Here is a 24,902-nt window from a genome sequence, read left to right as displayed (position 1 = left end):
TGAGGCATTGTTATACTAGGTTTAAACCTGGGTTTATTGTTCTAGACCTGGCTTACCCGAGCGGACAGCTCGAGCCGAGGGGGGCAGCATACGGGGAATACAGAAGCTTCACCAGCTTTGCAGCTTGTCCGAACCTCATTCTATATTTGGAATATGACTCTAACAGAAAAGAAGTCACACGAAGTGCACACTTCTTTATGATTTAGAAGACTCAGAGAGGAGAATGATTTTGCAACAGTTTATATACAATTCACGGAATATCAAAGCGGTAAAATCAATCAATTAGCATATTAGGTCCAAATTATGTAACAAAATCAGATAATGGATAAAGCCAACTATAACAATTATTCTAAGCTCAAATTCTTGAACCCTGAACCAGATATTCTGGGTTCTCGTCCCCAGCAGAGTCGCCAGAGCTGTCACACCTCCTTTTTACCTACACCCGCAAGGGCATAAGAGAGTTTTTCCAATTAAAGGACAATCGAAACGAGATTTATTATTAAAGATTTAGAGTCGCCACTTGGGAGATTTATGGTGTCCCAAGTCACCGATTGAATCCCGAATCGAGGAAAATATTGACTCTGTATTACAGTCCGCGAACCAGAAATCTGAGTAAGGAATTCTGTTAACCCGGGAGAAAGTGTTAGGCATTCCCGAGTTCCGTGGTTCTAGCACAGTCGCTCAACTGTTATATTTGGCTTAAATTATCTGATTTTAACAATTATGAATCTATGTGCAAATTTTAACCTTAACCGCTTTTATTCATTTTTAAAGAAAATTGCAACGTCATTAAAACAAGTCTTGAACCACGTCACATAAATGCACCCGTGGTTTTTGGACATACTTTAACATCGTTGGGATTTGGATTTGGGTCACATAAATGCGCACCCGAGTTTAGGGAGGTAATGTTATTAAATAACGCGCCTAAAGAGACTAACGCGTTATTATTTTGGGGAAGGTCGTGAAATTCGCTAAACGGCCCGTCCCGAAATCTAAGTATTTTAATATATACAATTATCGAGGGCCTCGCAATTTATGTGTTTTGTTTAGCGAGGCTCATCCCGTTTTATTATTTTAAAGTGCAAACCTAGAGCAATCTATATTTTTCTACTTAATTTGTCTCTAAAATAAAAGAAAGGACCTAATTAATTTGTTACTGGACTGATGCAAACTAAGTAATATTTTTGCACCAACATCCGACCATTGGGCTCCGATGTGAGCCAAGCAGAGGGAATTTAAAACCAGATATACACCATAAAATCGGCCAAAACAGACCTTGGCAAAGGCCTAAATGAGAAAGGGACCAAAACTGGCCTGGGCCGTGCATCAATTATCCTGAGGCCCAAACGTTTTGGGACTAGCCTGTTAAGCCCTGTCTTTTACACTTAATGAAATTTCAATTTAATTAAGAACACAAATCTGATGAATCTACTACTAAAATTAACTAACCAGTAAAATAAATTCAATGCAACATTAAACATGAGTTGGAAAGCAACCGATTTCAGATTTCATGACCCACGTAAACTGCTTATGATCACAATTTCAAACATGGTGTATACTAGTTCAAATTTCAAATTCCCTACTATGACTCATTTTTATTAAAATGCTGACTCATGAACTTTGATTAAACACTAACATGACCACATATGAGAATTGAAACTCGAGAATTAAGGATGTTGGACGAAAATGGATTGCCTAAATTAACCTTACGAATTACATATCTCATATCTACTTTTAACTTTCTGATTTCGAACCCACACACAACCACTCAAACTCAGAATTATAGATTAACTCACATCATCACTACTAAATATAAAGCTCCCATGATCAGAAGAAGTATCACACTACTTTAACAGTCTACAGCCTAATTAATCACAGCTTGAAAATATCATTTATACAGATCTAGGAAAACCGGAAATTAACTAAACTAATAGAAACTATTCTGTTAGTCCAGCATGGAATTATTACAACGAATACTCAACTAAACTCATATGCATTTCTAAATATCTAACACACACTTAACGGTTCAAATGCACAAACTTATAATTAACAGTCCATCAGTACGGTTATTACAGTATAATGAAAGCAGTAAATCAACAATAGGCCTCCACTTCAACAACAATAGGCCTCCACTTCATTCATTTTCAACTGGATATTTACATACATCGAGTTTCAGGACATGTACCTGATATGTAGAACAGAAAAATGGGGTAAGCAATCAGCAACAGCAAACAGCAAAATACAGCAGCAGAAAGCCCAACACAGTAACTTCAACACCTCAATCCAGAAATTCCAGCAACACGGAGAAAACCAGTAAAAATGAAGAAGAAAAATAGTCCGGAAATCTCTCTTTGTTTTCCCTTTCTAGCTTTGAACTCTCTCTGGTGTTCTTCCGCTCTCAATATTTCAGAAAATTTGGTTCTATCTTTTTTACTCTCTCCAAAATGAATTCTGCCTCTGTATATCCAGTGTATCCAGAGTGTATATCGAGTGTATACCGCTCTCTCCACCCCCTTCTTTTTCCTTCTCTTCTCTTCTTTTTTTTCCTCCTATTTATAGCAAAATATTCGAGATTTTTCAGTTTTTTTTTTAAAAAAATATTTTATTATTTTATTATTTTTTAATTAAAAGAAATCCCACTTACAAATTGCTTTTATTTTTTTATAAAACGAAATCCCACCTTTCTTTTCTTTTATTTTTTGAAATTCCAACTTTAATTACTTTTATCTTATTTAAAATCTCACCTTTTTTACTTTTTAAAAGAGAATTCCACTTTATTTAACTTTTCTTAAAAAATAATCCACTTTCTTTTGCTTTTCTTTTAAAAATGCTACTTTCTTTTACTTTAATTTTTTTTAATTTTCAGATACCTTTATATTTGTTTTTTAATTCCAACTTTCTTTTACTTTTTATTTTTTTAAAATTTGCACAAAACTTTACTTTTATTTTTTTAATTTTCTACTTTCTTTTACTTTTTAAAAGAGAATTCCACCTACTTTTAATTTTATTTTTTATTCAATACTTCCCTTTTTCTTATTTTTTAAATCACTCCCGAAAATTTTAAAAATTAATATTTTTTCTGTACTTTTTTTTATTATTTTAAAAATAAAAATAAAAATAAAATAATATTAATAGTAATAATTCTCCTTTTAATTTTTGTATTTTTACCCTATAATAAAAAGTGTAACAAAGCTAAAAATTGTAGGTTATCAAAAATTAGGTGCTCACAGACGCAACCACTCAAACTGCCTGCACAGCTCTTCTCTGTGAGACTGCGGCACAAACTTCTCCAAGAAGAGAACAGAGAACTGCTGCCAGGTAAGGAATGCTGCACCAACAGGCCTACGCCTCTCAAAAGCCTCCCACCAAGTGAAGGCAGCTCCAGAAAACTGATAAGTAGTGAAAGCGACCCCGCTGGTCTCCAGAATACCCGTTGTACAAAGCATCCTCTGACACTTATCCAAGAAAACCCTGGGCATCCTCGGCCTCTGCACCACTGAAGGTCGGAGGCTGAAGTCTACCAAACCTCTCCAACCTACGCTGCTCGTCCTCTGGCATGGCAGGAACTACATAGTCCTGAGCAGCTACAATCGGCTGGGCTGGATGTGCCCCCGGTGTCTGAAGTCCCTGCACGACCTACTCAGGTGTGCGAGCGGTGGGAGTTTGAGTGCCTCTCCCGACCTGAGAAGTAGCTGCGACTATAGTAACTGAGACCGCCTGAGCTAGGCCAGTGCAAACTGATAGAATCTGAGCCAAGGCCTCCTGAAGACCCGGAATCACAATAGGCATAGCTGGTGCCTGAGCTGGTGCTGCTGTAGCATCCACCACTGGGACCTGATCCTGAACTGGGGCGGCTGATGGATCTGCAGGTGCTGCCCTAGCTGCTGTGCGGGCCATTCCTCTGCCCCTACCGTGATCACGACCACATCCTCGGCCTCTACTGGCCATAGCTGGTGGTACTGATGGTCGTCTGTCCTGACCGGTAGCGCGTGTCCTCACCATCTATGAGAGAATAGATTAATAGAAATTTAGTACTCGGATCAATAAGTTCGCACGACAAAAATTTCAAGAATATGAAGGTTTTCCTAAAGGTTCTGCAACCTTTCGAGGATAAATATAGACATCTCCGTACTGATCTGCGAGACTCTACTAAACCTGCTCATGACTCGTGAGACCTATATAACCTAGGCTTTGATACCAACTTGTCACAACCCTAAACCTGGACCCGGTCATGATGGCGCCTCACGTGAAGACAAGGCCAACCGACACATTCCCATTTCAATTTTTAAGCAATTAAGATGATAGATATTAAGTCTTAAACATGATAAAATCCAAAAACAAGCAGTTAACAGTATAATTAGCGAAAAACAAACCCAATACAGCCCGGTACCCGGGTTGTCACCAGTCATGAGCATCTATCAATTTAATATAAGTCCGAAGAGTCTACAAAGCTAATACAGAGTCACTAATAAGGGAAAGTAAGTGATATAAAAGGGGAGAAGCACGGGGCTGCGAACGCCGAGCAGCTACCTCGTGGACTCCAAAAATCTGTCGGGAGCTCTCAACCCTCGCAAGAAGGATCAGCAACGCCTGAATCTGCACACGGGGTGCATGGAGTAAAGTGAATACTCCAACTCAGTGAGTAATAATCATAAATAAAGATTGAGAAGCACGAAATCACGTAAGGCACATAACAGGCTATAAGGAAGCAGTAAAAAGTCAGTAAAAATAGTGAAGCAGCAAAGATGTGTAAAATCATAGAGTTCAGTTTAAACTTCATAAAATGCCTTTTTAACAATTAAGCAAGCAAATGACAGGCAAATAGGAAAGATAAACGCATAAAGGATCGCCCATCGGGCTCAATGTCAACAAATTCGCCCCTCGGGCAATATCTCAGAACAAAACCAGCCCCTTGGGCTATATCACACACACAATGGGTACCCGTACTCACTGGGGGTGTGCAGACTCTTGGAGGGGCCCCTTACGGACCAAGTGCAATATCAAGCCATCTCGTGGCATTATCACTAGGCTCTCGGCCTCATATCAACAACCACCTCGTGGCGCACAAGTCTCAGGCCCTCGGCCTCATAATCATAATCATAATCAGGTGTTTCCTCACAACATAGGCCCTCGGCCTTACTCAGTCAAAATTCTCACAAGCCACTCCAGCAACAGTAAACATGATGCTCAGCCCAAAAGATCATTTAAAATATCATTTTAAGTGTTAAAGCGGAGTAGACATGGCTGAGTTATGAAAACAGTAGAATATAGCATGACTGAGTTCAAGTATAAAGTCAAAACAGTGAGAAAATATCAGTAAAAATTCCCTAAGGGTTCAAATAGTTGGCACGAGACCCAAATATGGCATTCAGCCCAAAACATGATGATAGCAAACAGTTTTCAGTCAAATACGTGGTAAAATAGTCATTCGGGATGGACTAAGTCACAATCCCCAACAATGCATGACCCCAAACTCCTCATCTAGCATGTGTGTCACCTCAATATAGTACAATGATGTGCAATCCAGGGTTTCATACCCTCAGGACAATATTTACAATTATTACTCACTTCTACCCAGTCCAAATCTCTAGTTCGCGATGCCTTTGCCCCTCGAATCGGCCTCCGGATGCTCCAAATCTAACCAAAATTAGTGCAAAACCATCAAAATGTTCTAAGGGAATAAAGCTCACTCGAAAGAAATTAATTTACAACACAAATCCCGAAATTGGCCAAACCCGACCCCCGGGACCACGTCTCGGATTCCAATAAAATTTACATCAATGGACTCTTTATCACTCCCCGAGTTCATTCATACCAAAAGAATCAAAATTCAACCACAAACGACCCCTCAAATCCCAATTTCTAGGTCTCCAATTTCAAGCCCTAGTTCTTCAATTTTAGGCTTAATTTCCATGATTAATTAGGTGGAATTCACATTAGAATCGAGTATTAAGTCCATAAATCTTACCTCCAAGTGTTTTCCCTTGAATCCATCTTCAATCCTCTTCAAAAAGTTCCAAAATCGCTCAAAAATGGTGGAAGTAAACCCTAAAATCGCGGACAAGACGACTATTTAAACATTCTGCCCGAGCCTTAATTCCTTCTTCGCGAACGCGGTCAACGCCTCGCGTTCACGAAGCACAAACCAACTTTGACCAAAAATTCCTCTTCGTGATCGCGACCGGCCACTCACGAATGCGATGACTCCTCAGTTTGACCCTTCGCAATCGTGCTCCCCCTCTCGCAAACGCGATGAACAAACACCCTGAAACTCAGCTGCCCAACTTCCTCTACGCGAACACGCTCCCCTTCTCGCGAACGCGGTGCCTAATCACCCAGCCCTTCGCGAACAGAGCCTTCTTCACGAACGCGAAGGCTAAAATCTCAGCCTTCACCAGCTAACACTTCGCGAACGCGAGGACCTACTCACGAACGTGAAGGTCTAATTTCTCTACAACACTCAACAATTTTTCTGCAATTCTCTACAAAATGAAATGGACTGATTGACCACCCGAAACTCACCTGAGGCCCCCGGGACCTCAAACAAACATACCAACATATCCCATAACATCATTCAAACTTGTTCCAATCTTCGTAACGCTCAAAACAACATCAAAACACCAAATTTGCATCAGATTCAAGCCTAAGAATTCCAAAATTTTCTAAATTACGCATTTGATAAAAAACCCAACCAAACCACGTTCGAATAACCTAAAATTTTGCACACACATCCTAAATGACACAACGAAACTACTTCAACTCTTGGAATTCCATTCCGACCCCTATATCAAAATCTCACCTATCAACCGGAAAACGCCAAAAATCCAATTTCGTCAATTCAAGCCTAAATCTACAACGGACCTCCAAAACACATTCCGATCACGCTCCTAAGTCCCAAATCACCTCCCGAATCTATCTGAACCATTGAAATTCACATCCAAGACCTCTAACAAATAAGTCAATATCCGATTGACTTTTCCAACTTAAGTTTCCTCAAAAGAGACTAAGTGTCTCAAACCTTACCAAATCCTTTCCGAACCCGAGCCAACCAACCCGATCAGTCATAGAACCGATAAACAAAGCAATAAGAAGCAGAATTGGAAGAAATGGAGCGGTAACTCATGAGAAGACTGGCCGGATCATCACACGCCCAGAGTGCGCACGCAAATCGAGGTGAGACAAAGGGAGGGTTTTAAGGCCTTGGAACACAGATTTGACTTCTAAAATAAGAGATGACCTTTTGGATCATCGTATTCCCTACCTCTAAAACAACCATTTGTCCTCGAATGGACATAGAAAAGTACCTGAGTCGGTGAAATGATGGGGATATCGGCTCCGCATATCGAACTCGAACTCCTAGGTAGCTGCCTCGACAGGATGACCTCTCCACTGAACACGAACCAAAGGGAAACTCTTCGATCTCAACTGACAAACCTGCCGGTCTAGAATAGATACCGGCTCTTCCTCATAGGTCAAGTCCTTTTCCAACTGGACAATGCTGAAGTCCAACTCGTGGGATGGATCGCCGTGATACTTCCGAAGCATGGACATATGAAACACTCGATGCACAGCTGATAAACCCGACAGCAATGCAAGTTTGTAAGCCATATCTCCCACTCGATCAAGGATCTCAAAAGGATCGATGAACCTAGGGCTTAGCTTGCCCTTCTTCCCAAATCTCATCACGCCCTTCATGGGTGACACCCGAAGCAAGACTCGCTCTCCGACCATGAATGCCACATCACGAACTTACGGTCGATATAACTCTTCTGCCTGGACTGAGATGTACGAAGCCTATCCTGAATGATCTTAACCTTCTCCAAGGCATCCTGAACTAAATTTGTACCTAATAACCGAGCCTTTCCCAGCTCAAACCACCCAACCGGCGACCGATACCACCTACCATATAATGCCTCATAGGGAGACGTCTGGATGCTCGACTGATAACTGTTGTTGTAGGCAAACTCCGCTAATGGCAAAAATTGATCCAGTCTGTGCAAGCTAGAACACGGTTGGGCTCAGAAACATCCAGTCTCACGAACTGATTGGCTAAAGCTTGAACATCCAAAGCACATGGTTTCTCACTGACTAGAATATACGCAAGGCTGCCCATACTGGCTGACTTCCTACTCAAAGCATCGGCCACTACATTGGACTTCTCAGGATGATACAAGATGGTAATATCATATTCTTTCAATAGATCCAACCACCTCCTCTGCCTCAAATTTAGCTTCTTCTGCTTGAACAAGTATTGCAAACTCTTGTGATCCATGAACACCTCACATGACACTCCATATAAATAGTGCCTCCAAGTCTTTAGCGCGTGAACAATGGCTGCTAGCTCCAAGTCATGAACTGCATAATTCTTCTCGTGAATATTCAACTGTCGCGAAGCATATGCAATAACCTTGCCATTCTGCATCAACACCGCACCAAGTCCAATATGAGATGCATCACAATTTACTGTATATGGCCCTAAACCTGTGGGCAATACCAACATCGGCGCCGTAGTCAAAGCTGACTTGAGCTTCTGAAAATCTCGCCTCACACTCGTCCGACCACCTTAACTGGGCACCCTTCTGGGTCAACTAGGTCATCGGAGCTGCTAGAGATGAAAACCCCTCCACAAACCGATGGTAATAACTCGCCAAACCCAAGAAACTTCGGATCTCTATAGCTAATGTGGGTCTAGGCCAGTCCTTGACTGCCTCAATATTCTTAGGATCTACCTGAATACCCTCTGTTGATACGACGTAACCTAGTAATGCTAGTGAACTCAAACAAAACTCACATTTCAAAAACTTAGCATACAACTGGCTGTCTCTCAGAGTTTGAAGAACGACTCAAAGGTTCTGCTCATGCTCCTCCCGGCTGCGGGAGCAGATCAAGATATCATCAATAAAAACAATTATGAAAAAATCCAGATAAGGCTTGAACACTCGGTTCATCAAATCCATAAAAGTTGTCGGGGCATTTGTCAACCCAAATGACATCACTAAGAACTCATAATGCCCGTATCGAGTGCAGAAAGCTATCTTAGGGACATCAAATGCCCTAATCCTCAACTGATGGTAGCCAGATCTCAAATCAATCTTCAAAAATACCTTGGCACCCTAAAGCTGATCAACCAAATCATCAATCCTTGACAATGGATACTTGTTCTTGATGGTGACTTTGTTCAACTGCTGATAATCTATACACGTTCTCATCGACCCATCCTTTTTAACAAATAACACCGAAGCATCCCAAGGAGAGACACTAGTCTAATAAAGACCTTATCAAGCAAGTCTTGCAACTGTTATTTCAATTCTTTCAACTCTGGCGGGGCCATGCGATATGGCGTAATAGAAATGGGCTAAGTGCCCGGAGCCAAATATATGCAAAAGTCAATATCCCTGTCGGGTGTCATCCCCGGCAGGTCTGCAAGAAATACCTCTAAAAACTCCCGAACAGCTGGCACAAAATCCATAGAAGGAACCTCAATACTAAAATCGCGAACATAAGCCAAATAAGCCAAACACCCCTTCTCAACCATTCGCCGAGCCTTCATATAAGAAATGACCCTACTAGTAGAATGACCAGGAGTCCCTCTTCACTCCAATCATGGCCACCCCGACAATGCTAAGGTCACAGTCTTGTCATGACAGTCCAATATAGCATGATAAGGGGATAACCAATCCATCCCCAAAATGACATCGAAGTCTACCATATCAAGAAGTAGGAGATCTACACTAGTCTCAAGACCCCCAATAACAACCACGCACGAACAATAGACACGATCTACAATAATAGAATCACCCACCGGTGTGGACATATATATGGGAGCACTCAAAGAATTATGAGGCATAACCAAATATGAAGCAAAATAAGAAGACACATAGGAGTATGTTGACCCTGGATCAAACAGAACTAAAACATCTCTACTACAAACCAGAACCATACCTATGATAACTGCATTGGAGGACTCAACCTCAGGCCTGGCTGGGAAAGCATAACATCAGAGTTGGGCCCCACCACTCTGAACTATATCCCTAGGACGACCTCCTGCTGGCTGGCCTCTACCTCTAGTTGCCTGACCCCCATCTCTAACGGCCTGGCCTCCACCTCTAACACCTTTACCCCTATCTCTAGCTGGTTGAACGGGCGGTGGAACACCCAGTGCTAGAACTATGGCACGAGAACCCTGATGTTGAGAATTGCTTGAGGCTCGAGGGCAAAATCTGGCAATATGCCTCGTATCGCCACAAGTATAACAAGACTTCAGTTACTGAGACTGCTGACCCTGACGACCTGAGTAACCACCCTGAAAACTCTGGAGCGGAGGTGCACTGATAGGAGTTGGTGGTGCACTGTAGGGTAGTTGATCAGAATACTACATATGAGGACCACGACCACTTGGAGCACCGTGAGAAGCCTGAAGTGCTGAATGAAACGGCCTGGGAGGATGACCCCTACCAAAAGAATCCCTGCCTCCAGATGAGGCACCACTGAATCTGCCAGAATAATGAAGCCTCTTGTCAGACCCCTGACTGCTCCCTTGAGCTAGAACCATCTCAACCCGCCTGGCCACATTGGCCGCATCCTAAAAATAAATCTCGCTCCCTGTCTCCTTATCCATATGTAATCTAATAGGCTGAATGAGTCCCTCAATAAACCTCCTCACCATCTCTCTCTCGGTGGGGAGTATAAGAAGAGCATGACGAGCCAAATCAATAAACCTCATCTTGTACTATGAGAAAATCATAGAACCTTGCTGAAGATGCTCAAACCGCCCGCGGTACTCCTCTTGCTGAGTGACGGGAAGGAACTTCTCGAGAAATAGCTGCGAGAAATGGTCCTAAGTGAGAGATGGTGACCTAGCTGGTCTGGCCAAATAATAATCTCTCCATGATTTCTTAGCGGAACATGACAGACGGAAAGCAGCAAAGTCGACCCCATTGGTCCCTACTATCCCCATGTTCCGTAGAACCTCATGACAGCTATCCAAATAGTCTTGGGCATCCTCTGAAGATGTACCGCCGTAGGTAGCAGTGAAGAGCTTGGTGAACCTGTCCAATCTCCACAAGGCATCTGAAGACATAGCTAATCCATCACCGGTCTGAGCTACAACACCTGGTGGAACTACCCCAACTGGCTGAGTTGATGGAGTCTAAAACTGGGGAGTCATCTGCTCCGGAGTGAGAGTAGCAGGAGTCTATGCTCCTCCCCCAGCCTGAGAGATGGCTGGTGCTACAAGAAGTATGCCTGCCTGAGTGACACTCTCCATAAAGCCCACTAGACAGAACAGAGCATCCTGGAGTACCGAGGTAGCGATGAACCCCTCTAGAACCTGAGCTAGGCCCCATGGAACGGTCTGGGTCGGAACCTCATCATCAAACTCTACCTGAGGCTCCGCCGCTGGTGCTGCTGATCTGGGCTGAGCCCTACCCCTACCTCGGCCTCTAGCATGGCCTCGTCCTCGTTCTCTACCCCTCGTAGGAGCTGCCGCTGGAGGCTTGCGCTGCTGATCAACTGATGAAGCGGTACGTGTTCTCGTCATCTGCAAAAAAATAGAGTAGAAGTTCTATTACCATTGAGAAATCAAACCGCACGACATAGATGAATAAAAGTGAAACTGTTCCTAACTCTGTAGCCCTTGGGGAATAAGCACAGACATCTCCATACCAATCCCTCAGACTCTACTAAGCTTGTGCGTAAATTGTGAGACCTAAGCAACCTAAAGCTCTGATACCAACTTGTCACGACCCAAATTTTCCACCGTCAGGACCGTGATGGCGCCTAACATTGTACTTGCTAAGCAAGCCAATGTTACAAATTATTTTACATTTTTCTTTATATTTTAACAAATTACATATTAACAAAAGTAAATCAGCGGAATAAATGCGGAAGAATAGAATCTAACAGATTATCTTAATACAACAACGAAATCATAATAAAACTCCACCCAGAACTGGTGTCACAATTCACGAACGGTTTACGAATACTACAAATAATGGTCTGAATAAAGGAATATACATCTGTTTCGAAAGTAGATGAACATGAAAAGAAATAGGATAGAAGGGGACGCCAGGACCTGCGAACGCCTGCAGGACTACCTTGGGTCTCCGATAGACTGAAGGCAGCAACCTCGAACTCTACTCATAAGGTCCGGCACCGAGATCTGCACAGAAAATGCAGAATGCAGTATTAGTATAACCGACCCCATGTACTAATAAGAGTCGAGCCTAACCTCGGCAAAGTAGTGACGAGGCTAGGACACGATGAACATCATAAACTTGAGCAATTAATCAGTATAATGACAGAATAACAAGTAATAAAAAAAACTAAGCAGAAATGAACGGGAAGGGGCAACATGCTATGGGGGTTTCAACATAAAGAATTACAGCAGTAAAGGAATTAAATATAGTTAAAACACTTGAACCGATTACTGCAAATGAACACATAAAATAGAATAAAGGCATCACACTTCGTGCTTTTACTCCAATCCTTACCATGCAACCAATAATAGAAATGTGCACGGCATCACCCTTCGTGCTTTATCACTCTTCCTCACCATATGAATAATAGAAATGTGCATGACATCATCCTTCGTGCTTTATTTCTCTTCCTTACCATATGCATCAATATAAACGTAAATGTGCACGACATCACCTTCATGCTTATCACTCTTCCTTACCATATGTATAAGTATGAATGTGCACGACATCACCCTTCGTGCTTTATCGCTCTTTCCTCACCCAAACAGTAGAAACAATAACATCCGGCAAGGGAATCAACAATAGAAACAAATACATCCCGATAAGGGAATCAGCTATAACCAATCTCGTTTCAACAGTTAACTTCACAAAATAAATCTCAACTTGAGTCAATACTTAACAATGGTCAATTACCAAGAAAATATCATAAGTCTTGTTCAGCATGGATAATCATCAATTTAAGCATGAATAGTACATAATAAGAATCACAACAGTCACAGTTTAAGCTCACTTGCATGCTCGACACCAACAAATAGATACTCGTCACCACATCTATACGTTGTACTCAACACTAACACATAGCAAATAAGACCACAACTCCTATTCCCTCAAGCTAAGGTTATACCAAACACTTACCTCGATTCCACAGCCAAAATCAAGCCTCAAATATCACTTTCCCTCTAGATTTCACCTCCAATTCACTTGTATCTAGTCATAATTAACTTAATAACATCAATAAATGCTAAAGAACCCGATTCCAATGCTTAATTATAGGTTTCCCAACATTTTCCCAAAAAGTAAAAAATCGACCCCGAGCCCGCTTGGTGAAAACCTGAAGTTCGGATCAAAACTCGATTACCCATTCACCCCCGAGCCTGGATATGCAATTGGTTTTGGATTCCGATCTCAATATGAGGTTTAAATCCCCAAAATTTGAAATTCCCAAATTTCACCCAAAAACACCTAATTTCCCGTGAAAATTCCTAGATTTTGTGATGAAATCTTGTAAAAAGATGAAGTAGATTGAAAGAAATGAGTTAGAAATTTTTTACCTATGATTTGGGGAAGAACGTTTCTTTGGAAAATCGCCTATGGGAGCTTAGGATTTGAAAATTTGAGAGAATGAGTTGAAATCCCATCTAAAACTCTTTTTGAACAGTCACAGTTATCGCATTTGCGATCAGGGGTTCACAATTGCGAAACCCGCAAATGTGAAAATTACATCGCAATTGCGAAGAATGTTCAGGACTACTATTATCGCAAATGCAAACATTTGTTCGCAATTGCGACCTGTTCTTATCGCAAATGCGATGATGAACTTTGCAATTGCGAAGGTCCCCTGCCCAGCCTTTTTATTGCAAATGCGAAGGGTCTTCGCAAATGCGATGCTTGCAAATGCGAAGCCTGCAGACCTGAAACACACCAGCAATTTTTCTTAAGTCCAAAACACTTCGTGGCCTATCCAAAACTCATCCGAGCCCTCGGGGCTCCAAACCATACACACACAAAAGTCTAAAAATATCATATGGACTTTCTCGCATGATCAAATCACCAAAATAACACCTAGAACTATGAACTTAGCATCAAAATTAATGAAAATCTCAAGAACTCTTAAAGTTTCTATTTTCACAACCGAGGGTCCGAATCACGTCATACAAACTCTGTTTCTTACCAAATTTTACAGACATAACTTAAATACCATATTAAGCCTGTACCGGGTTTTAAAACCAAAATACGGGTCTGATACCATCAATATCAAGCATTTTTAAATTTCTAGAAACCATTATATTTTCAATTAAACAATTTTCTTCAAAAATTCATTTCTCGGGCTAGAGATCTCGGAATTCAATTCCGAGCATACGCCTAAGTCCCATATTTTTTACGGACCCTTCGGGATCGTCAAATCAAGGGTCCGAGTTCGTTTACCCAAAATTTTGACCGAAGTCAACTTAATTTAATTTTAAAGGCAAAATTTAGCATTTTTCTCAAATTTTCATATAAAAGCTTTTCGGATATACGCCCGGATTGCACACATAAATCGAGGTATGAGAAAAGGAGGTTTTAAGGCCTTGGAACAGAGATTTAACTTCTAAAATAAGAGATGACCTTTTGGATCATCACAAAACATTTGTCTTTCCAACAGTTCTGCAAGGCCTCTACGACTTAAAAAGAGGAAAACTCACACTAAGAATTAAAGCATGATCACTTGCTTGTGGATTTTTTTGATAATCAATTCACAAAAATATATCGGAGAAAATATTTTCTATCATTTTCAGAGCGGGCATTATACATATTAAATTTCCAGGTCGTAATTACAGAACTATTAGTGTTTTTATGAAAATAAAATAGATTTTTTTCTTCAATTAATTATCAGAAAATCCACAAGGAAATCTTCATGATTTGATTCATCAGTGCCAATTTTCATCTTTCTAGGTCGTAGAGGCCTCACAGAACTGTTGGAAAGTCAAAGTGTCTCGATCAAGGGTAAGCACACATACAGTCATACGAGCCTTATCAATAGAATTCTTGCCCAACTTTTTCAACTACAAAAAAAGTTGAATGAATGTTATTTTTTATTTTCATTCTTCTCCTTGAGGCAACACAACCAGGCTGAAAAGATCTGTAGGCCTTAGAGGTTTTTTAATTAATTCGGTTACTACACTACACACTGAAAAAGAATCCAAGCTATTATATTGCATATACTAATCAAGCACAAACTGAAATAATCCACAAATTTTAAACATCCTTGGCTATTTTTTTTTCTACAGACATGATCTTATTCATTGCATTAATAAAAAGAGAACTCAAATTTTAATATTCAGTGGATCAAGGTGTGATCAATACGGATAGTCAAACCAAAAAGTAGACTTCCCTTGTGCTCTATCCCTGCCTATCACCAAGACCCCCCCCCCCACAAAGACGCATCTCAACAAGGAATATAATGATAACCAACTTACATGTGTTGCCTGCCGAATCAATGACATGATATGCATCATCAAGCTTAAAGAGATGCAAATAAATATGACATAAGAAAAGGAAATTCCTTTCTAAAGGTTAAAGAAGTGGTTAAAAAAATTAATAGTTGATTACAAGTCATAAATTAACAATTATAAGTTGGAGACAAGTGCCTCAATGATTGGAAATTCAAGAGAAATATTTTGACCAAATTAGGTATTGCTGATAAATGTTTAACAGAAGTTTGAGATAAGTAATTCAATAATTGAAAGTCAGTAACAAATGTCAACAAATTAAAAGTTAGTAACAAAGTGCATCTACAATTAAAAATTGGAGGCAAGTGCTTCAACAATTGGAAGATTGGAAAGAAGTGCTCCAATGCGGCAAAAATTAGAAATACAACTTTGAACTAATTTAACGTTGGAATAGAAATCAAAAATTGTTTAGGATTTTATTCTAAACCACTTAAACTGTAGAGATGCTCATTTAAACTGGCCATCTAAATTCTTAGATTATTTTATCTGTGGTTCCTAGCTTATAAATACATTATTTTTATTGAGAGATAAATGCTTTGATAATTTGAGAAGTTCTACTGTCAGTGATTGAAGATGTGCATGGAGCTGATAAATGGTCGTAGAGTGTTTCGATATATATATATATATATATATATATATATATATATATATATATATATATATATATATATATATATATAAAGTGCAATCTACCTTTATCTAACATTGTAAATGGATTGGCATCTCCAATATAGCAGATTTGTGGGGTATAAAACTTTTTATTGTTATATTTTCTTTAGATTAACAACTTGCATGCTTAAGTTTGGCAGCTTGCATAGATTATAGTCTTTTTTTTTTGAAATATAAGATGATATTACTAAAAGAAAATTACATCGTCATTACATAGTCCCCAAGAACATTAACATTGCCTAACTTGGCAAGTTTGTTACAAACACTAGAGACAACATACTTAGAACTACTACTAGATCCATGCTTGTCCTTTGACAATTGAGATTCAACAAAACAAGGTGGACGGGCATGGTAAAAATATTTAGAAGGTTTGAAAGTTTTCACTATATCCTTCGCCAATAGGTGGGCCACTTCATTTCCTTCTCTGAAGTTATGTGTTAAAGTTGGGAGCTTCAACTGGTGCATTAACAACCTACATTCAAAAATTAAGTTAGAGAGGTTTTGGTTGTTTTCATAGAGGAGATTTATGATTTCCGTTGAGTCTGTCTCTATCTATATCTTGGAGAACTTCATTTCATGTGCAGTTTTTAAGTCTTCATGAAGAGTGATCACGCCCAACTATGCCTTATAAAAAGGACACGTAGACGTTGCAAATATAATCTGAGTATTTAGCCCAGAGTTGAACCCACAAGGAATTAACCTATCAATTACTCTTGTTAGACTTACTAAATTCTACGGAATTAACTTCCCAAACGTTGTGAATAACAATTGATGATGTTTCTACTAACTAAGAATGAATGTAAATAAGCAACTGGAAACTAACTATGATTAAGTTGTAAACAATTAAGAGAAGGATCTAAGGTTATGATTTCCCCTATTGATGGAATCCCTTCCGGTTATGTTTCACATAGATTCGCCAAATAGTCTCTATCAATCATGAGCACTCTTATTACCGTAAATCTCTCCCGAGTAATCACGACAATTTATTAAATGCACTCTCCCAAGTTACGCTAGCAGACTTTATTTCTTACAGCTCACTTTAGATTGTACCCAAGGCTTTGTTATCTCTAATCCTGCCTTTAAACCCTCGGTTATTGATCCCTCATATACTTTGGGAGTGGTATTGTTCTACAATTACTTAAATATGCACTCTCTCCCGAGTTATCAATCCTGATCAGAGACGGTGCCAGGATCGAGGTGACATGCTTATCCTAGCGCTCGAAGCTATCCCATAATCTTCTTCTCCGACTTTGCCTGTTGAGTGGTCAAAGTCTCAACTCTGGTGCCCAAGTCTGTGATAGAAGTGCGGAGACCAGCATATCCTGCTCCAGGGCTGTCATGCGGGTACTACGGCGGGGCTGTGAAGGTCCCGCCTTATCAACTCTTGTAGGTGTTGTGATCTCAGCTGCCTCAGCATCATCATCATCATCAAATTCATCATCCGATTCATCAACATTCACCACTGGCTCTATCCCAATTCTGATTTTTCTTGCCAGGAACGGTGCTTTCACTGGCAATTTCCCATCAACTCTAGGGTCTTCAAGGACTCTAGCAAGATGGCACAGCCTGGTGACTAGAGAAGGGAAGTATAAGCCTTTGAGCAACTCAGGTGATCTAATAAGCATCTCGTCATGGAGGAGTCGGGCCACATCAAAATCCCTGTGGGCCATGAAATAGTAGATCGCTGCTGCCTGTGGTATATTGACATCGTTCGTATTACTGGAGGGCAACAACCGACTGTTGATAATGGTGAGCTAACACTTGGCCTCCCAATTGAGAGACTGGGAGTTAAGTGTGATCCGGTGCTTTATCCATATGTATTCTCTGTCTAGCACACAAATAGTCTCAAGAAGAGTTTCCCACAAGGCACTTGTTCGACTAAAAGTACGATAATCATCAGAGTCCCCCCTGAACACTGGCAGTCGGTACACCCTGTGGATGGCCTCGATGGACGCATTTACCTATGTATTACGAACAGTAACAACTCTATTCTCATGTTCCGAGCAGTTAGCATAGAACTCCCTTACCATCTGAACATTGGCCTTCTCCGGTACCTCGAAGAAGATGTCCAGCTGACACCTTCTCAACTCATTGAAGATATTCGGGCATTGAACCTCTAAGGCTTGTTGGTCAATATGCACCTCATGTAGCAATTTCTTAGCTGCCTTTGCATTGTACCTATCCTCCGCTGGTTTGGAGACAAACCTAGTGCTGTCAAACTGTGGCGCACTGGCTTGACCCCTAGCTCTCGAGGAGCTTCCCGGTCCACTAGCGGAGGACCCGGTGTTGCATCTCTTCCTAGATGGATTCATTGCACCTGTCAAACAGAGAAACGCCTATCAGTGAGTGTGTGAAATGTGTGACTATGGTGGGTTACTCAGACTTTACCATAACCAAGTCACATTAGCCCTTATAACTCCATTGGGGCAATTTCCCAAACACCTTGTGGGCAAGACAATTTCTTCATGCAGATAGCCCAAATGGATATATCTAAGCTTCCTCCAAATCAAAGATTCTACTACACCATCACACCCCAAAATACTTCATTCAACACCCACAAACATATGGCTTTCCACCACATTATACACACAACCCCTTCACCAGTAAGTCCAAAAATGAAATTCAAAAGAAAATAAGAAGAAAAACTAACAAAAATCTACTAAAAATCACTACACACTTACAAACTTTAGGCTAGCATACAACTACAACAAAATACAAAAGAAAAGGTAGGGGGGAGGAATTACATACCTGGATGGATGAAGGAGTGAGAAGAATGGAGATGGGTGAAGTGGGATGAGTCAAGAAGAAGAAGAAGAGAGGGATTTGGGGGGTTAGGGTTTAGAGAGAGAGAGAGGGGGATTGAGAATTAGAGGAGGGGGGGGGGGTTAGAATTATGGAATAAAAGAAGAAGAAAAAAGAAAGAAAAGGTAAAAAAAATTTAAAATAAAAAAATATTACCTGGTACCCACCACGGTCGACCCGGTTCCACCACGGCCGCAGTGGGTTACTTAGCCCGAACAGAGGAGTAGGCTCTTACCACGGTCGCGGTGGGTTGGACAAAGTTGAGGCAAAATAGTTGCCTCTCACCGCGGTCCTGCCGCGGTCGCGGTGCTGCCCAGTTTTTTTTATATGAAGTTACATAAGAAAACACTAACAACAACATTCATGGGTTGCCTCCCATGCAACGCCTGATTTAACGTCGCGGCATGACGTATACAAGCGCATTTAAGGCTCGCTCGGCCTCTGAGGTTCCGTCAGGTGGATCTCTGACACTTCCTTTGGTTCTTTGATGCCTATTTATAGCTTCAATATCTACCTATTGACTCTAAATGTGTGAGAGTCTTTCTCTAAGACAATCTCTACAGCCCCTGAAGGGAATACTTCGACCACTCGAAATGGACCAGACCATCGTGACTTCAGCTTACCAGGGAACAACCGTAATCTTGAGTTATAGAGCAGTACCATGTCCCCGGGTTTGAAATATCGCTCAACAATGTTCTGGTCATGCAACCTCTTCATTCTTTCCTTGTACAACCTTGTGCTCTCAAAGGCCAGATATCTGAACTCGTCGAGCTCATGCAATTCAGTGATTCTCGTTGTACCCGCAGTCTCAATGTCTAGGTTCAGCTGTTTCAATGCCCACCAAGCTTTGTGTTCAAGTTCCACTGGCAAGTGGCAGGCTTTCCCAAACATCAACTTATATGGTGACATACCAATTGGTGTTTTAAAAGCAGTTCTATAAGCCCAGAGTGCATCATCTAGATATTTCGCCCATTTGGTCAATACACTCTTTATCTCTCTATTAGACACCTCAACCTGTCCACTGGTCTGCGGATGATAAGGGGTAGCCACCTTGTGGCATACATCATACTTTGCTAGCAATTTCTTGAAGGCTCTATTACAGAAATGGGTGCCTCCGTTATTGATAATCGCTCTCGGGGTTCCAAAACGGGTGAATATGTTCTTCTTAAAAAACCCCACCACCACTTTTGCATCATTAGTGGGGCAACGCTGCAGCTTCTACCCATTTGGACACGTAATCCATAGCAACAAGTATGTACTTATTGCCAAAGGAGCTGATAAAGGGTCCCATGAAGTCAATCCCCCAGACATCAAACACTTCCACCGCTTGAATCGAGTTCATGGGCATCTCATGGCGACGAGAAACGTTCCCGGTTTGCTGACATTCGTTGCATCCCTTCACCCATTGGTTTGCATCTTTAAACACTGTTGGCCAAAAGAAACTGACCTCTAGTACTTTCGCAGTTGTCCTGACTCCTCCAAAATGCCCTCCATACGCCGATGCATGACATGCCTGCAAAATAGAAGATTGTTCTATCTCGGGGATGCACCTCCAGATCATATTGTCAACACATATTCGAAACAGGTAAGGTTCCTCCCAATAATACATGCGGCAGTCACGCTAAAACTTTTTCTTTTGTACAGAGGAAAGGTCATAGGGAACTATACCGTTGGCCAGGTAATTTGCAAAGTCTGCATACCATGGCACTTCCTCAAGACTAGTAGCGAGCAGCTGCTCGTCTGGAAAGGTTTCCAGAATATCCTCAACCTCAACTGAGTTTTTCGCTCCCTCAAGTCGTGATAGATGGTCAGTGACTTGGTTTTTATGTGCCCTTACAGTCACAATTTTTGAGGTCGAATTCATGCAGTAGCAACACCCAACAAATCAAGAGCGACTTAGACTCCTTCTTCTCAATCAAGTACCTGAGAGCTGCATGATCAGTGTATACAATTACCTTAGAGACAATCAGGTACGATCTGAATTTGTCGAAAGCAAACACCATAGCCAACATCTCCTTCTCAGTCACGGTGTAGTTCAACTGGGCTCCACTCAGCATTCTACTAGCATAGTAGATTGGATGTATTAGCTTGTCTTTCCGCTGTCCCAGCACTACCCCCACTACGTAGTCACTGGCATCACACATGAGTTCGAATGGTTGCTCCCAGTCGGGGGCAACAATGATAGGTGCTGTGACCATCCTCTTTTTCAGCTCCTCGAATGCTACCCTGCAATCATCAGAAAACAATAAAGGGTGATCTTTTTTTAACAACTTACAGAGAAGGTTGGCAATTTTTGAGAAGTCTCTTATGAATCTCCGGTAAAAACCGGCATGCCCGAGGAAGCTCCTGATTGCCTTGACTGAAGTTGGAGGTGGCAGCTTTGCTATCGCGTCAACTTTCGCGCGATCCACCTCAATTCCTTTACTAGACACTCGGTTCCCCAAGACTATGCCCTCTTGTACCATGAAATGGCACTTCTCCCAATTAAGAACCAGGTTAGTCTCAATACACCGCTTCAACACACGAGTCAGATTTATAAGGCACTTATCAAATGAGTTCCCCACCACTGAGAAATCATCCATGAATACCTCCATTATGTCCTCTACCATGTCAGTGAATATGGCCATCATGCACCTTTGGAATGTGGTGGGTGCGTTGCATAGGCCGAAGGGTATCCTCCGAAAGGTATAAATGCCATATGGGCAAGTGAAGGAGGTCTTCTCTCTATCCTCTGGTGCAATGGAGATCTGATTGTACCTTGAGTACCCATCTAGAAAATAGAAGTGTAACCTCCCTGCCAATCTGTCTAGCATCTGATCAATGAAGGGAAGTGGGAAGTGGTCTTTCCAGGTGGCTAGATTTAACTTTCTGTAGTCCATACAAATTCTCCATCCCATGACGGTTTGTGTTGAGATCAGTTCATTTTTATCGTTTTAGATCACCGTCATGCCACCCTTCTTAGGCACACATTGCACCGGGCTAACCCAGTTGCTGTCAGAGATTGGGAAAATGATTCCCGCATCTAACCACTTTATCACTTCTTTCTTCACCACTTCCTTCATATTGGGATTAAGCCTTCTTTGGTGTTCCCTGGAAGGTTTGTGTCCCTCTTCCTGCAGAATCTTATGCATATAGTAGGCAGGGCTGATCCCCTTAATGTCTGCCATGGTCCATCCAATGGCAGTCTTACACTCCTTGAGTACCTGCAAGAGTTGTTGTGCCTGCACATCTAACAAACTAGATGAGATAATAATAGGTAATGTGGAGTCAGGTCCAAGGAACTCATACCTGAGATGGGCGGGTAGTGGCTTCAATTACAGCTTTGGCGGTTCTTCAATGGATGGCTTGGCTGGAGGAGTTTCTCTATTTTCCAAGTGCAAGGGCTCAAATTCAAGAGTTCTATCCCAAAACCCTTTGCTAGTTCTTCTCCATTCACCTCATCTAAATTCATCAGACATGCAGCAAGAGGGTCCTCAATAGTCAACATCTCATCATCAGTTTCCACAATTACATCCACGACATCAATAAGAGAGCAATTGGCAAATTCACTTGGTCGCCTCATAGATTTTTGCACATTGAATGTTATCTCTTCATCGTTCAATCTCATCTTAAGATCCCAAGTCTCACAATCAATGAGAGATCGCCCAGTGGCCAAGAACGGCCTTCCCAAAATTATGGGAATTTCTTCATCCACCTTGCAGTCTAAGATCACAAAATCTACAAGGAACATAAATTTCCCTACCTGAATCAACATATTATCCAGGATACCTGAGGGTCTTTTTACAGTCCTGTCAGCCAACTGCAATAACATAGAGGTGGGTCTAGCTCTTTCAATCCCCAGCCTCTTATAAATCGCCAGGGGCATAAGATTTATGCTGGCCCCTAGATCACAAAGTGTTTTAGCAAAAGCAAAATTATCAATGGTGCAGAGAATCGTGAAACTCCCCGAATCAGACAGCTTTTCAGCAATTGGTCTAGTCACCACCACACTGCAGGTCTGAGTAAGAGTCATTGTGGCCAGGTCTTGGAAATAGAATTTTCGGGACATCAAGTCCTTCATCATTTTTGCATAACCAGGCATCTCCTTCAACGCATCTATCAATAGAATATTTACCTAAATTTGTTTCAGCATCTCCAAGAATTTCTTATATTGTTCCTCTTTTTGGTACTTGGCCAGCCTCTGAGGGAATGGTGCGGGAGGTCTCTTCTTCCCAATGATTTGGGATTGCTCTTTCTCAGCTGCCACCTCAACTACTTGTTCCTGGGCTGTATCAGCTTCTTTCTCAGTCTCACTCTGACTGTTATGTTCTTCCTGGGCAGGTTGGACTGTCACCTCTATTAGTTTCGTTGACTCATCTAGCTCAATGGGCACTGGTATGAGTGTTTCAGCCTGTCTGCTTTCTCGAGCTCTCTCTTGCTCTACGTCTAAATCTCTGCCATTCCGTAGATTCACTGCCATCAGTTGCTTCGGGCCTTGATCTTTTGGATTTATCTAAGTGTATGCAGGTAATGTCCCATGAGGACGATTGTTTAGAGACATTGAAATATGTCCCATCTGCACTTCAATATTCTTGATAACTGAATCATGTGCATCTACTCTTTCATTAATTTTTGCATTAGACCCAATAATCTGCTGCATCATTGCCTCAAGTCTAACAAACCCATCTTTCTGCCATGCACCATACTGCTGCTGAGGAAGGTGATACCCCTGCTGCTGATTTGATTATTATATCCCTGTGGCCTTGGATAATGTGCCATATTATTAGGAGGTCTCATACCTCCCATGTTTCCATTGTTGAACTATGGCTGGACTGGCCTGTACGACTGATTTTGCTGGCCCCAATTCTGACTACCCTGTCTCTGGCCTCCATAATTAGACACATAATTCATGTCTTCAAGGTAGTGATAATGATCATGTTCTGCATTCCACTGGTTATAAATTGGCTGACTAATGCAAGATGTGCACAAGCCCCCATTGGTAGTATCTACGATGTGTACCTGCTGCTTCTGCCCTGACTCTTCCACCTTTTTGGTGAGTATACTTATCTGTGTCAATAAGGTAGCCATATTTTCAGCCATAGAGTTGGATATATTTAAGGGCACTGAGTGAACCACTGGAGTGATAGGTGCATTCCTAGCTGTCTATCCCGAATTCTGTGCCATCTTGTGAAGTAGACTCTGGCCTTCTCTCCATATTTTGCTCAAAAATGCTCCACCAGCTGAAGCATCAACATTACCCTTCATACTATCTGACAATCCCATGTAAAACCGCTGCCCCAACATCAGATCCGGAATACCATGGTGCGGACATATAACCAGCATCCCTTTGAATCGTTCCCATGTTTCATGCAGTGTCTCCATTGGTCTCTGTTTGAAACTCACAATTTCATCAATTTGTTGAGCAGTCTTGTTGAGTGGGTGGAACTTGTTCACGAATTGCTTGACTTACTCCTCCCAAGTTGTTATGGAATTAATAGGGAGTAAGTTTAGTTAGGTCTGGGCAGCTCCTATCACTGAGAATGGAAACAATAATAGCTTGATTGCTTCCAGAGTTATGTTGGGCTGCCTTTTGGTTTTGTATATTGACAGGAAATTCTTTAAGTGCTATTGAGGATCTTCGACTTGTGACCCCGAAAATAGTCCCTTGTTTTGCAACAGGTGCAACATGTTATTCGTGATTTGGAATGATTCAACCTGTATCTGCGGGACTAAAATCGTTGTGGCCAGATTTTCAACTATGGGTTGTGCCCAGTCATAGAGAGCAGCCTCTGGCATAAGAGGTGCCGCTGGCGCTATTGGTACAGCTGGGTCTTCTTCGTGATCTCCCATGTCTGGTTCGAATTGTTCAGTTGTTTGTTGTTGGTTGTTTTTCCAGTTTGCCCGATTCAAGGCCTTGAAAACTCTCTCGGGATCTGATAATGTTTCAAATACTTCACTAGTTATTGATGAGTTTCTAGGCATGCAC

At 41.5% G+C, this 24,902-nt stretch overlaps 1 protein-coding gene across 1 annotated transcript; it reads right to left on the bottom strand.

Annotated features, from left to right (window-relative positions):
- Nucleotides 1–22,247: 22,247 nt before the first annotated feature.
- On the bottom strand, nucleotides 22,248–23,018 carry LOC138869216 (uncharacterized). Its single transcript, XM_070146817.1, has one exon. It carries the CDS (start codon nucleotides 23,016–23,018, stop codon nucleotides 22,248–22,250), a length of 771 nt encoding a protein of 256 aa, XP_070002918.1.
- Between the last annotated feature and the right edge of the window lie 1,884 nt (nucleotides 23,019–24,902).

Source organism: Nicotiana sylvestris, chromosome 5 (genome assembly GCF_000393655.2).
Source record: "Nicotiana sylvestris chromosome 5, ASM39365v2, whole genome shotgun sequence".
NCBI classification, from domain to species: domain Eukaryota; kingdom Viridiplantae; phylum Streptophyta; class Magnoliopsida; order Solanales; family Solanaceae; genus Nicotiana; species Nicotiana sylvestris.
Note: the sequence above shows the minus strand (reverse complement) of the source record. Positions and strands in the feature narration are given on the sequence as shown.